Source organism: Ambystoma mexicanum, chromosome 1q, assembly GCF_040938575.1.
Source record: "Ambystoma mexicanum isolate Mex_15411 chromosome 1q, UKY_AmexF1_1, whole genome shotgun sequence".
Classification (NCBI taxonomy): Eukaryota; Metazoa; Chordata; class Amphibia; order Caudata; family Ambystomatidae; genus Ambystoma; species Ambystoma mexicanum.
In genome coordinates this window covers 1,154,909,338-1,154,922,437 of record NC_090922.1, presented here as the reverse complement: position 1 = coordinate 1,154,922,437, position 13,100 = coordinate 1,154,909,338, and the positions used below count along the sequence as shown (strand labels likewise).

The window sequence follows — 13,100 nt, the reverse complement described above, 5'->3', positions numbered from 1 at the left end:
AGTCTGCCAAATTAAATAATTAAAGACCTGAGTGGGTCCGGGTTCCAAGTTGCTATCCAAGAACACAGCTCGAAGCCTCACCAAAGCATCCCTGCAGGAACTAGTTTGCTACGACTGGCCACATGTTGCTGCACATCAGCAGCAGTCTTGGAAGCGTGCTCCTTGCTTCACCGGCAGACCCTCCCGGGTTTTAAAGCACACCAGCAAAACAGTTATGTTGAGCTTCCTTTAGGAACTGTCCACTATGACAGAGGCACACAGCAGCAGCATTTTTGAAGGGCTTCTTCCTTCCTCAGCACGAGACCCTGTTGGGTTTTACACCACACCAGCACTGCAGTTATGCTGAGCAACCTTAGAAAATGTCTGCTAGAGCTGCCACACAAGCTGTCACCCAGCAGTAGCATTCCCGGACACTCCTGGGGTATGGTGGCCTGTGATTGCAGAGGAACACCACATGTGCAGCAGTATTGGGAGCCATATATGTAAACCTACCAAACCAGCTCACTTGAGGCTTATCTGAGCGCTAGTTTTATGATGGCGAAGGTACATATTGAGCCCTTGCCCAAACCTTTGGAATGTGCCCTTGCTGAAGATGCCAGCATTTTCTGGGAGCCATGACCCTTTCATGAACCAATGGGCCTCATTACAAGTGTGGCGGTCCGTAAATAAGGGTGCCGGTCACACCGCACTGGCAATATTTCCAGACTGCCACACTACAACTCTGCGGGTAGGGTCCATTGCACCTGGCAGGGCTGACCTGCCACGTGTAACGGCACCCGCCCGCAGAATTTTCACAGAACCACCGGCACCGTTAGTAAACGTACAACGTTAGCAACGTTAGCATGCCGGTGCTTCCGTCCCCCCACTCCCATGAAGTCCTATGGGACTCCACAGAAATGAGGAACAACATTTTCCAACTCCTGACTTCCTGATCTGACGGGAATTGTAATGTCCCAGTTGCACTGGGATATCAGGTGCTGGAAAAGGGTTACCAGGCCGGCGGCAACACGCCGGTAGCACCAGCGAGTTACTGCTGTACTCGTAATGAGGCTCAATGTCTGAAAAATGTACCCTCCTCCTAAATCACACAAACCAATCACTAGCATGCCATGATGTTCTGAAGTTCACTAACTCTACCTCAAGTCATTGAGCACTTCTTGTTCCCCAATCTCACTTTCATATATATCCTCACCATCAGTGCCCCTAAAGTCTTGTTTCTCTTCAAAAGTGTCAAAATAAACCAACCCCTATGCTTAAGACACAAGACTTCCATAAACACCCAAACTCTTTAATCACTTACATTTATCAAATGAACCTTCCACCACAAGCAACCACCTGATCTTTGAACAAATAGGTAATCCCTAAATATCCATATGCTCCTTATACAATCATTGCCATTTGTAAGCACACAATGACATTGATTTGCCACAGTCTAACAAATGGCAATGACAGTCACTGCAGGGGCAACCAGAGCCACAGTCCAGATATTATGTTTTTGGTCAACCATGTAGTCTTTACTATTGAACAATGCACTTGATTGCCTTCTTTTTCCAATTGCCATTTTTATGATCACACTTTCACCAGCTACACACACAAGCTACACCAGCTATTAACAAATACAATAAATAAAATAAAATTAAATTAAATACACCTGTCCCACGTTAAGTGTGCTCATTGGGGATTGGTCCCATATAATCTTTCATGGGAGGGGGACTTTTGGTTCCCTCATGTCTGAATGCGCAACCCTATTGTCACTCTCTGTTAAACATAATCCCATGTTGTAAAGACTGGAGGGCGGTTATCTGTACTCCTGCCCTCTATATGGCAGAGTAGAAGAACATAGCACCCCAGCCAAGATTCTCCAAGCTGTAGCAATTGACGAGCAATCAAGGCTTATGCTCTCAGGAGGTGATGCAGGCTGGTTCATAAGTACAGTGTAGTCCCCAAGCCCCCACAAAGGAATGTCCACATACTGTGTTAGTGAAAACACAGTTCTTTAAATATATAAGGCTTTTATTATGTACACATACAATAACACACTTTGTGCTCAGGCAATTCTAAAATGGTAAGTATATACAGTCTCTGTGTGATATCAGAATTACTTCTTTGATTCCATTAAAATGCATCAACTGTAGACAGTTTAAAAATGGCATACAAATCAATTAATAAAGTGAACCAACAAAAGACTAGAGGAGGAAAAAAACTGTTTAAGCAGAATAGTACTCTAGCTACTAAGTCACAGTTCTTTGTGAGGCTCCCCCTACCTGGGCAACCTGTAAATAAGATAATAAACAAGCCCAGTCCATATATTTGATTTTCAGAGTCTTATCTCCTTCCAAAATTCTTCAACCACCCCAATGTACCTGGGTTAGCAGAGTTCGATGGAGGGTGGTCAACGGTACCTTCTTAAGTGAACTCCCTTTAAGACAGGAGCCATGGATCGTTTAGATTCCACAAAAAACAACGTTGTAGAGGCAGCAGCTTTGGTCCTTGTGGTGCTCGTCGACAATCGGTCGCGAATGTTCTACGAAGATGAGGCGTGCGCTGCACCTTGACGATGATAGTTTGTTGCCGCAAAGAGTCAATGAAGAACGTAGGCCCAGCAAGGGCGTTGGGGCGTCAGCTATTGGCGTCGGCGATCAGGACTCGACCACAGCTTGCTTTCGGATCTTTATCAGTGTCTTTTAGGACTTCAAGTGGTGGGTAACCCACCGGCGGATTCTCCTGGGTTCGTCGGTTTGTTTGTTTATTTATTTGTAGTGCGCGCCAGACCCGAATGTATCAGGGCGCGAAATCAAGAATACTTTAAGCTTACAAACATAGTTACAAGGTTACATAGACACTTTTCGAGCATGCTTTAAGCTTACAAACATAGTTACAAGGTTACATAGTCACAGAGCTACAGGGCTACAGGTAAGTACAACAATGCAGCATGTAATACATATTCAGTTATCGGAATGGATCCATAGCTGAAGCGCAGGGTCCAATCTAGGTTACAAATCAGGTACTAGGAGTAGGAGGTAATACTGGAGCTACAGATCGTTTTCTTTAAGCCACTTGATGATGTTTAATCGAAAGTGTGGGTAGGAGTGATCAGTCCTTAAGGTAGGCGGGAGGGAATTCCACAGTTGGGCTGCTTTAACAGAGAAGCTGTTCCCTCCGATTGTAGTCATTTTAAAAGGGGGAACTGATACACAGTTTGTGTAGGCTGCTCTGGTGGGTCTGGTTGTGACTCTTCTTTTGAACCTCTCTGTCAGGTAGCTTGTTGGCTAAATTGTTGAGGCATTTAAATGTTAGGGAAGCAGTTTTAAGTTTGATTTTGTCAAAAGTAGAAAGCCAATCAGATTGTCTTCTAATCGTTGATATATGTTCTCTATTGGGCATTCCTAGGGCTCCTCCAAGGGCATTAGTTTGCAATATTTGGATTTTCTTAGTAATGTATTTATTAGCTCTCAAGTATAGAGCATTGCAGTAATCCAGTTTGGACAGAACAAGTGCGAAAGTGGTGCAACTGATTGTGGATAAGTATGGTTTAGCTGATCTAATCAGCTTGCAAACATATGCTGTGGATGATGCCATAGTGTTCACTTGTTTTGTTAGTGTAAGGATAGAATCGAGGTAAAAACCTATTGTTTTTACCTCCTTAGCAACTTTGATTGTGTATCCATCTATAACAAATGCTGTATAGTCCTGTCTAAGTTTCTTAATGTTAGGTATCGTCCCCAGGATGATGTCTTCCGTTTTGTCATCATTCAGGCATACACCATGAAGTGCCATCCATGCCTGGATGAGGTATATCCTATTCACCAAGGCCAAATCCTGTTCGTAATCCCCCGAAAGAGGGATGAGAATATGGGTTTCATCTGCATAGTTAGAGTAGGTGACACCCAGAAGGTCCAGATCATCGAACAGGGGCTTGGTAAAGATGTTATACATGGTAGGGGAGATGCATGATCCCTGGGTACACCACACATGATGGGAGCGGGATCAGCAGCTGCTGTGGTGGAGAAGACCCTCATAGTTCTTTCGCTTAGAAATGATTTGATCCATACTATGGCTTGGGGTGAGAAATACACTGCTGATTCTAAGTGGTTACAGAGTACTTTGTGGTCCACCAGGTCAAATGCTGCTGAGAGATCCAGGAGGAGAAGTAAGGCAGCTTTCCCCTGATCTCTAAGCTCATCGACCTGGGCCTTAAGATCAATAAGTGCTGTTTCAGTGCTGTGCTGTTATCTGAAACCTGATTGCCGGGTGTCTAGGAGTTGGTGCAGCTCCAGATACTTCTGTATCTGTAAGTAGGCAACTCTGTCTAGTATTTTTAATAGGAATGGTACCATGGTGATTGGCCTATACATTGTGGGTATGGTTGGGTCCAACGATTGCTTTTTAAGAAGAGGGAGGACCCAAGATTCCTTAAGTTTGCTCGGTATGGTACCTGAGGTGAATGAGGCATTGATAAGTTTAGAGATAAATGGAGATAAATCTCTTGCAGCATCTTTTATTATTTGTGCACAGCAATTATCACCTCGACAATTTGATGGCTTGAGCAATAGTATTACTTTTTCAACCTCCAGTATGGATACTTTAGTGAAGTTGAATCGGTGTTCTGGTTTGGTAGTGGTATGTGGTTTGTTGACTTGGGCGGTAGTGGGTGGTATGTTTAGTTTTTTGTTGTTGTTCATTTTAACTTGGAGAGTGGCAATTTTGTTGTTAAGTGCCTTCTGAATGTCAGAGCACCATGTTATATTTTTTACAGTTGTCCGGTACCGGGATGGGGTTCTCCAATTCCTTTAGTATTGTAAAGAGCTCCTTGGTGCCTGATTTAGTTTGCATTATTCTATTGTCAAATGGTCATTCTTCCCCATCCAGACACTCACAACACGGAATGTGGATTCGGACCAGCAACCAGCCATTCAGCACTCCATTCTGCATTCAAACTAGTTTGAGGCAGGGTTTCTCAGTCATTGTGTCAAACACCAGAACCTAGACACCTATAACATGAAAAGTGTATTCATCACACACTCCATTCACCCAGGTCCGACCCCATGGGCGTACCCACAACATACAGTCATTGGGAAGGGTCCAGCCAGTCTGGCCTGGACTTCCCCAAAATACCATATATGGAATTTCCACCCAACAGCCAGTCAGGGGAAGGGACAGAGTCAGGGCTTCTCGGGACTTTGGGACTTTGGGAAAACAAGGTAACAGGCAATAGAAAGGAAGAGACCACAAGGACCATCTTGGCTTCTATCAGGAATCAACTGATTCCAATGGCAGGGCCTGGGCATCCCAAAATGGAGGATACTCTGAGCACCTGTCAAAGTCAGCATGGAGCTGCCACCAGCCCATATCCTGCTCTGTGGGCCACACACAGGTGCCCAAAAACATACACTATGAGTACAGGGTTGTACCCCCACCCATGGGTGCCATAAGGGTATCACAAGTGTCTGTTCACCAAACCAAAAAGAGGAAGAGCAGAACTGCAGGAGTCCCGCATGGACTCCTGTGCATAAAAGAACACAGAACACACATGATAAAAGGACTACAGGACAAGGACAGTGAGGCCCTGTCCCTCTAATGCATTTCCAGCACGCACATGTGTCATTGCCTTTACTAGTGGATACTAAAAATGTGATGGTTTAAGAAAGTGAAATAGGTCTATGCTATGACCTGAAGTTATATCTGTACTGTGTCTGCGATCTAACATTCACACCCAGGGAAGGGCGCTCAGCCATTCAGGTGGCTGGAACAGCATGCGAGAATATACTGTGTACTGCCCGCTGTTTGCAGCCATCTAGGCCCTCCCTGGGGCAGCACCATCATGATTTTGGGGAGGCTGCAGGGAGACTCTTTTGTGTAAAATTTTCTACGCTGATAAACAGGTTTATTGTTTTGCAGTACCATATGACCTGGCCGTACTTGTTATCTCCCACCTCTATTCAAACAGACAAAAGTTCAGATCGATCCTGCCTTAGCCCATATATGGAACATTGTTTATGTCAAACAAAATCTCTACCTTACCTGCTGCCTTCTTTCAAGAGTGCTATTGCTATGCGAATTCTGTTTCTAAGGAAGATTAACATCAGGATGATGATGACTTCAACGATGCAAAGGATTATCACTGAAAAGAAAATGAACAACATTATCATCATAGCAGATTCTGCGACTACTATCCCTAATGTTTAAAATGACAACCCACCCAGCTACGGCTTCACTTAAAAAATTGCATTTGTAATTTCACAACCTGCTAACTCTATTTGCCCTACTATCATCAAATACGCTAGTTATCAAGTTAACTCTGCCACAGTACTTTCTTGAAAGAGCAAGCAGGGGCAAAACCAGAAGGTCTTGTTTTTTACATGTAGGGCAGAATTACAGGACATTGCGCATGCATGCATTGAATGTCTCATGCGCAATCATATGCGCATGCACAATTACATTAACACCAGTGCAATTACATTAAAAGTATTTTCGTTGACTAATGCGCAATGTACCACAATGCTGCCTGTACTGTGTGAGTGATTGTGAGAGAGGGTTTGTGGTCCATGCTTAGCAATGATTTGAACTGGAAACTGAGAGGTTCAGATAGATGTCCCTATGGTAAGTTCCTGTACCGATATTTTTATTCATAGATGATGCTATAATCTTGGTGAGAACTGAAGTTTCACTTCTTAGACTGATTTCTACCTTCTGCTCCTACTGTGCAACAAATAAACTGGTTATGAGCATGGCAAAAACAAGGGCTATGTACTGTGGCAACATGAAGGCATTGTGAAGACTGAGTATCAATAGCTGGATTGTCAGTAGGTGTCAAGAGGCCTTCCAGAGTAGCCAACAGTGCTGGCGGTTGAAGGGGACACGTCTGGAGAACCTGATGTAGAGGACGATTGGCAGGTGCTCTGATATTTGAGCAAGAAAGTCACAGTGGCAAGAACTGAAAGAAAAATTACATATGAGGAGGAGCGTGTTCCCATCCCTTGTCTCCACCCCAAACCCTCAAAAGCTACCTAATGGCTGCGGGAGAACAAGGGGTGGGGACTCCTCTTCCAACACTCACTGAATCAGTAGATAGTTGCCAGTGGTGCACATGGGAAGAGTAAAAGCCATCAGAAGAAGGTGCAGAAGAATTGATCATTAAATCCTGAGCCAGACAACTGTGCATTGGTAAAACCTTAGGCTGCAGCCGTGGACACGTGGGATTGGAAGATTACTGCGCGGCCGAATTGATCGAAGAAGAATTGGTCGCAAGGTTTTGGTTGAATTGTGACACATTTATATGGGGGGGTGGGTTTAGGATAATCATTATTGCAGAGGGGTTATGGGAGGGATGCGGGGAGTCTCCCTCACATACATGTGGCAAAATGGAACTGACAAAAAAAACAAAATTCGATCAATTCTCCTTTGACCGATTAGATTCGATGGAATCAACCCAAATCGGACACATAACCAAAGAGGCAAATAGGTTGGCTGGTGGGGTGTTGTGCTGATTCAGGGGCCACTACTCACAACTGAGTGGTGGCCCCTGAATGTGTGAAACTGTACATAACATATAGAAGCTGAAGGTATACGAGGTAATAATGGGCATTAGGTAGGACTTCTGGGGCTTCACTTGGCAGTCCCTGGACATGTGAAGTGGCACATTACATTTCACAACTATACAATGTGTAGGAGGCATTAATTGGCATTGGATGGTATTACAGGGAATTGCATATACCTTGCATGTGGTGACTATACCAGGTACATAAGGTAGAACAACGGTATGATACGTTTGTGCAGGTTATGCATGTTATATGATGGCAGCACCTGCACATGTAAGGCAGCTCTAGTCATACGATGGATATACCATGTACATGAGGCATTAACTGCCATTGAAGGCTGCACTTGACACATGATTGCAGAACACACGTTAGTAGGGCTGAATCTTTCATAAAGAGACTATATCAGTCATAAATTAGCAACACCTGACCAGCGAGACTGTGCCTTACCTATATTACCTGCACTAAGCATATGATATCTTAACTGGCAGGAGGTGGAATTTTCTGTAGTATCGCTGGCTGTACTTGGCATGTTAAGTTGTACCTTACATGTTATGACTATATGATATGATTTAATATGATATGACATGGCATTTATAACGTGCCTATACACAAGTGTTTCAAGGCGCGGCGCAGCAAGAGAGGGGGAACAGAGGAAAGACGGCGACAGAGATCCTACTAGGCCAAGTGTCATTCAGATCGCGCAAGTGCAGGGAATACATAGTATGGTTCCATGTCATTTCATCGCCTGCAATTTCATCCCCTGTCATTTTAACATGCATATGCAGACCTTTGTTTGAATGTTTAGGGACTTAGTGTTTCACCCTAAATTACCCTGGGTAATCCAGATATGGACCCCTTGCTCACTGTGCTTAGAGAGTCACATCGTCACCTCACTGATGAGGTCCAACAAGGCTGAAAAACATGTCTGACATTGCTGTTGGTACTCGAGATTTGCCTAGCCTTTCAACGCTGGACTGTCCAGGTGGGTGGGGCCAGAATGATATGCAAATGGATATTTATCCTCTGTGAAAGGTGAGGTGAGCTAAAACCTGGTTGTAATCCCTCCCGAGTGGGAACTTACCCATAGAATAGGTTATTTGGCCATGTTCGTTCTTGGTAGAGGGGCTCCCAGATCTATGTTTGAATACAATGGAAGTATGCACATGACATCATCCCAGATGAAAATACTACCCTTTATATACTGCATAGCCCTAATGTCTTTTTTCTGTATTCAACTGTTCATGCAAGCAATTGCTTAATACAATCACCTCTCCAACTGTGCTATGTCTTTCTCACCAAAACGATCATACACCATCTCCATTTCAAACAGATTAGGTCAAGCTGCAATATTAATTACCTCACTGAGTGCCTTCCCATTCTGGCTATCATGATTTGTGGCCTTCCCGAAACACCATAGAACTACCTAACACAAACATTGATAATCAGCTGCCACTGAGCTGGTGTGAGTAGATTAACCTCCACTACTTTGCTGTGACTTTAGGTATAGTTTCTGACAGCATTACATTGTTCAATAGGCTAACCAGAATGCGTAACGTCAATTCTCAGGGGGCTTGCATTGATGTCTTCAGCCTAATGTGACAAATTATGGGTAACAGCAATATGTACACATCCTCATGTCCACTGTGAGGAATGCATGCAATAGGAGAGGATATTATGGGCCACAGATACCCTCGTACTTATTGCTCTTATTCATATATGAAATTAGACACTACAAGAAAGAGGGCATGTGCAAAATACATGACATTGCTTTGGTGCCTGGGAATTTAGGCCTAAACTACAAGATAACATTTACTGCCTGCCTCAAATCTAACATCTAACTGTTGGGGCTGTAGCCATTGCTCCGCCTCTGTCTTTAAGAAGCCATTTCCTGTGCTGGTCTTGAAATCTAACTGGTGTCTATAGAAAGTGACTTGTTGCTGAGGAGTATGCCCTTACTGCATAGCCCCATTCAGAAATGAACGAGGTTTATTTAAGGAACATTTGTCCCAGATCTAGAGTAGGATAAACTGTAGTAGTACAACCATGATTCAGTCATGACCATATTGTCAGTAGCTTCCGGAATCACTTAGACAATTGTTTTCCTTTGGGGTAGTAATTCCGATGAAAATCAAATAACTCTAGTGGGATGGTAACTTATGTTGGTAAGGGAACAAACCTATCCCATTCCCCATAGGTGCTTTAGGGTGAGATGAGCCCCATTTGAAGACCTCTAACAATCCATGGACGAAGGGGGCAATCTAAAGGTCCCCACACGATCATAATATTAAATGTAATTCGAACGATCAAGATATAGTGTGCGCATATATGTAGATGCCATTTTGCCATAGTTGAAGCATAGGGCCCGCATGGCCAAGTTGTATTTAGTGTGCTAAACACAGGCTGCAAGCCTGAAGGAGAAAACTGAACAGGCCCAGGTGCTGATGAGAAGAGGCCCACGCTGTTAACTTCCACAGAAACCCCTCTTTGTTCTAAAGTTGTTTCCAATATGTTTGTTCAAAGAAAGAATGTGCCCTGTCAAGTCACAAGACAGTGCTGGGTGCCTTTGTGTAAGTGTTATCACAAACAGGCCAACGCAGGCCCACGAACCCCAGCCAGCCAACTATGAGCTATAGCTTCTGCCTCTGCCCCAGTCCTAAAACCCCATCATTTCAAGATACCAGTTGAACCCCAGACCACCGACCATAAACCAAGCAACCATAAAATATCTAAGAACATGATCGTCCCACATTTATTTCATAAGGACATGATTTGTAATGCAAGATACAGGGACGGATAAATTATAGTTCAAAAGCGAGGGTGGAGACCTTGGAAGCCGAGAGACGGGATCGGGATGAGCCAGATGTGCGTGTGTGGGCTAGAGCAACATTGAGACCCTGAAAAAATAGTCCATAGGCGCCCATCTGCGAGAACGAACATGCCTAAATGACCTATTCTTTGGGAAGGTACCAACTCGAGAGTCCGCAGCCAGACTTTAGCTCACTGTACTGTTCTCAGAAGGGAAATATCCATTTGCATATCAGTCTTTGCCCCGCCCACATGGGCAGTCCCGCACCGAAATGCTACGGCAATTCTCTTCTGAACAAGAGTACCAACAGCAACCCCATACACGTGTTTCAGCCTTGTTGGGCCTCATCGGTGAGATGACTCTGTGCCTCTCTGAACACAGTGAGCAAGGGGTCCACGTCTGGATGACCCTAGGAAACTTAGGGTGACTAAACCTAAGTCCCTTAAACAATGAAAAAATAGTCCATAGGCGCCCTTCTGCGAGAACAAACACGGCTAAATGACCTGTTCTTTGGAAGGTACCCACTCAAGAGTCCGCAGCCACACTTTAGCTCACTGTACCTTTCACAGAAGGTAAATATCCATTTGCATATCGGTCTTTGTCCCGCCCATATGGGCTGTCCAGCACCGAAATTCTATGGTAATTCTCTTCTGAACAAGAGTACCAACAGCAACCCCGTACACATGTTTCAGCCTTGTTGGGCTTCATAAGTGAGGTGGAGCTGTGCCTCGCTGAGCACAGTGAGCAAGGGATCCATGTCTGGATGATGCTAGGACACTTAGGGTGACTAAACCTAAGTCCCTTAAACAATTAAAAAATAGTCCATAGGTGCCCCTCTGCGAGAACAACACGGCTAAATGACCTGTTCCTTGGGAAGATACCCACTCGAGAGTCTGCAGCCACACTTGAGCTCACTGTACCTTTCACAGAAGGGAAATATCCATTTGCATATCAGCCTTTGTCAACCTTGAGACCCCCTTGTGCCAGTCCTCTGAGCATGCCAGGTGCATTGTATAATGATATTGTAGCAGTATTTGCAAATGTAATTAATTGCTCCTTTGGGCTTTGTTCCCTAGAGACAATGAGCCCAGCAGACCCCACGGGATGGAATACAGACAGACTGGGCAGGGACCAATAGCCTGGCATCCCCTATGGAGTAGGCAGACCATGTATACTGTTACGCCAACCAGCCATGCAGGTTTTTATTATATGTAATGATGCCACCTTTGATGCTTTGCCTCCTTTTAAGCTCCTGCTTGTACCCTTTTTCCTCAGAACGTTCATTGGCAGCAGAGTTCTTTGCTGCACACCTATTTTTGTAGAAGTAAAACTAGTTATCCTTGCAAGAGTATCTTGGGCCTTTTTTCCCAAACGAGTTGAATTTTTTCAGGCGTGAGTGTTAAGGGGCGCGCCTCCATTTGGTGACCCCAACGTGATCCCAGTGCCCCCCTTTGCCTGTGGAGGTGTCCAAGCTGCTTCTCCAGAGGGGCTGTGCCCACCTACAGCAACCAGTCCTGAAAACTCATATTCCCAAGTGGTTTTACAGGAGCCATCTTTGCAGAATTCCTGTCTGCTCTTTTGAACGGGATGTGGCTCAGAGGAGAGTGCAGGCTGGTGCTATTGGAACTCTGTGACGGAGGGGTTTGGGTGAACATGCGCATGTGAGTATACACTTGCAAGAGATAACAAGTAGGGAACAGGTATATGGGATGGTGTGAAAAGTGTGAACACGTGGAGAGTGAGATTATTGGAATGACATGGATGTGGTTTGTTTTATATCATCAATTATTTAAGGAGACAATTAAGGAAAAGAAAACAGGATGGTAGGGAGCCTTCCTGAGTGAATAGAGAAGGTGGTACCACCTATATTGTATAAAGGAGGAAAAAGGAAAACAAGTAGGTGCCCTGCATAATTAGTGGGCTCGGGACTTGTAGTTGTTCTTTTTTAACTTGTTAATTTAGCTTGTTTTGTACATGTTTTTATTGTATAGGTTGTGTGAGAAACCAGAAGGTGTCCCACCCACTAGTCCCTGGGGATCTGTCTTCTAGGTGGCCAGGACACAGCCATCACTTTTAGATTCAGTTCCTGAGGGTGGACCAGTGCAGGAGGATCATCTGGGTGAGGGGTGTTTGGGGAGTGGGACACTGGATGGCGATGTGTGATATCCCCTTCCTTGTAACACCTTTACCCAAACCTACCAGGTAGGATATTTAGCAACTGTACCCCCCTTTTACAACACAAACACTTTCTCACAGACAGCCCATGATAAGGGAAAACAGACTCACACCCGAGTCGTATACCTGACGTGGCCCAAATACAATGGTCAGGCAAGGTCAGGCAATTACTGACCATCACACACACCTGACTTACATTAAACTTCCCAACACAGATAAAGGGTGGACTATGAGAGCCCACTCTGAGTGAGGCAAAGCACAGATGCAACAGCAGTTCCAAGATGGAAGTTTAACGAGAGACGAAAGACGGTGAAACAGAAGGGGATCGAAAAGGAGGGAAGTGCCCTTGACCTTTTCAACAAAGAACCATCACTTTCGTGAAACCTTGAGAATAGAAAGCATAAGACCAGGAAACCAGGCTGAAGAATCCTGAATTGTGTGTCGGAGACTCAATGAACAAAGGAACACCACCGCGAAATCAGCACAGCCGATGACCGATACAAGACCGGTATGTGTTGAAGCCAAGGTTCCAAGTGTCAACATTGTATGGCGAGCGCAGGAACAAACTTTTTTTGAAACAC

General features: G+C 44.7%; 1 protein-coding gene across 5 annotated transcripts in view; it reads right to left on the bottom strand.

Moving 5' to 3' along the window:
- SLC44A5 (solute carrier family 44 member 5) overlaps positions 1–13,100 on the bottom strand; it is a 1,500,346-nt gene that overhangs the window by 233,077 nt on the left and 1,254,169 nt on the right. For all 5 annotated transcript variants that reach the window (XM_069641896.1, XM_069641897.1, XM_069641899.1 and 2 more), the window contains one exon: positions 6,022–6,121. In XM_069641896.1, the coding sequence (XP_069497997.1) occupies positions 6,022–6,121 (100 nt within the window). The remainder of the gene's footprint in view (positions 1–6,021; positions 6,122–13,100) is intronic.